This window comes from Aplysia californica, unplaced genomic scaffold, assembly GCF_000002075.1.
Source record: "Aplysia californica isolate F4 #8 unplaced genomic scaffold, AplCal3.0 scaffold00022, whole genome shotgun sequence".
NCBI classification, from domain to species: Eukaryota; Metazoa; Mollusca; class Gastropoda; order Aplysiida; family Aplysiidae; genus Aplysia; species Aplysia californica.
In genome coordinates this window covers 122,023-124,218 of record NW_004797292.1, presented here as the reverse complement: position 1 = coordinate 124,218, position 2,196 = coordinate 122,023, and the positions used below count along the sequence as shown (strand labels likewise).

The 2,196-nt window shown below is 39.0% G+C and overlaps 1 protein-coding gene across 1 annotated transcript; it reads left to right on the top strand.

The window, feature by feature from the left end:
• The first annotated feature begins 267 nt into the window (after positions 1-267).
• Positions 268-804, top strand: LOC118478591. Its single transcript, XM_035972484.1, has one exon. The coding sequence runs from the start codon at positions 268-270 to the stop codon at positions 802-804; it is 537 nt and encodes a 178-aa protein (XP_035828377.1).
• The last annotated feature ends 1,392 nt before the right edge of the window (positions 805-2,196 follow it).

Genomic DNA, 2,196 nt, shown 5'->3' with positions numbered 1-2,196 from the left:
TGTGTGTGTGTGTGTGTGTGTGAAGCATGCGGACAAAAAGAGTTACTGCTCGGATTTAAGCCATACTGAAATAGATACATCACCCGTAAAGGGGAAATTTTTACAATTCATAAGTAGGAAATAATAAAACGCATGTTATAGAGTTAAAGAATATGGCTTCAATAGAAAATCTACAAATTTGACCCTTGAGTCGATTTTGGCCAATATCTCCGTTTTTGTGGATTGCGAGAAGTAACTCATTTTCTCAGCACGTCTCATATTATATATATGATCTTTGCCTCGTCCCTTTTAGGCCGAGAGATCCAGCAACGGTGGACTAATCTGAGACGCTGTTTTCTGTGGGAATTGCGGGAACAAAAGAAATCCAGGTCCGAACAAGCTGCAAAGAGGAGAAGGAAGTACATCTACTTTGACCAGCTTCTCTTTCTTTTGCCTACCATAGAGCAGAGAGGAACAGTGAGCAATTCTCAGCCCTATGAAGACGAAATTATTGCTGAACCGACGGAAACGACCGAACCACCAGGGGACGTGGCCAAAGAACCGCTTGCGTCCACATCAGCTGCATGTAACACGGCTCCCAAAACTTTCAAGAGGAAACATTCCTCCTCTGACACTTCTTATGAACAAAAACTATTGGATATTCTAAGAGAAAGAGCTGACAAGGTTGAAGAAATCGATGAAGATAAATCATTTCTTCTTAGCTTTCTGCCTGCCGTGAGACGTATGTCATCAGAGGCGAAGTTTAAAGCTAAATTGGAGGTCTTGAAAATCATGCACAAGTTCGAACTCAGTGATAGTTCATGACAATCCCCAAGTCCTGCCAGAGACACAGTTAATTCGATAACATGCAACTCCATGACAAGCTGTGGTTTCCAGCTAGATTTACCCATATGAAAGCTACTCAAAAGTTTCTCAAAATCCTGATTTTTTTTTACACCCAACAGACGCCATAACAATCCTTACTACGCACCCCTTGCTTCTAGCTCAGACTCTGATTTATTTAGTTTTATGAAAATAACGATACAATTTAGAGCCTCTGTAGTGACTGTTCTGGTTGTATTAAATGTGGATTTATTTATTTTTAATATAAGTTCAAGTTTTAGCAGAAAAATAATGTTGTGTTGGTATCATTACCCGGTAGTAAGGACATTGAGCTACAGTGTATTACGAATGAACTGTCATTAGATTAAATTTTGAAGGATTAAAGGCTTTAGGAAATGCAAGAAGCTAGTGGTTGAAAGAAAGAACGAAAGAATGGGAGGGTGGTGAAGAGAGAATAATTCTGATTCACTCTACGATGTTCAAATTTAATTGTTAGTAATATAAAAGTTTAATTAAATTTTTTTTTTTTCGAAATAAAATGCATGTAATTCTTCAACCGGTTCATTTAAATGCACTACATGTAGATCTAGCCTACATGTATTACTTTGTAGTGTGTTTTCGTAAAAGAAAGTGAAAGAAAAGGAGTCAAAAAAAAGAAGAGGAGTCTATTTTTAAGAGAGAGGAGAGAGAGAGAGAGAGAGAGAGAGAGAGAGAGAGAGAGAGAGACAGAGAGAGACAGAGAGAGACAGACAGACAGACAGACAGACAGACAGACAGACAGATAGACAGACAGATAGACAGACAGACAGAGAGGGAGGGGGGATGGGGGAGAAGCGATGGAATAGAAAGACATATTTCATTTCATATAAAATTAGTAGAGTGTAGAAGAAAAAAAATGATGAAAAAAAATTGTAAGGACACGATTTCTAAATTATGGCACTATAAACCAATAAAAGCAATCCATAATATGGTTGTAGATCTACACATTGTCCTGTAATTACCGAATCTCCACAGATGATCTTTCCCCCGGTGACACATTCTTCCTGAACCGAGTGCCTTGAAAAGTGATATCTGCTCCCACAAGATGTACATGTAGAAGGTTGTCAAAGCTTTCGATGCTCATTCTGTAGTCGCCGAAAAAGATTTTAGGGTCACGTCGGGGTCACCATAAAGCCTCTATGGAAATGATCCTTGAGAAATCTCTGGGCCATTAAAGGATGCACCCAATACTGTTTTTTCTTTCTCTTTTTTTCTGATGCGAAACAACAATAAAGCACTGACAAATGCAATCTCGATTTCATCCATCTTGAAAATGCAATCTAGGCCTAGATCTCTGCCTAGATCTAGTGCTGAAGCCCTCGATGAGGGCGCAGT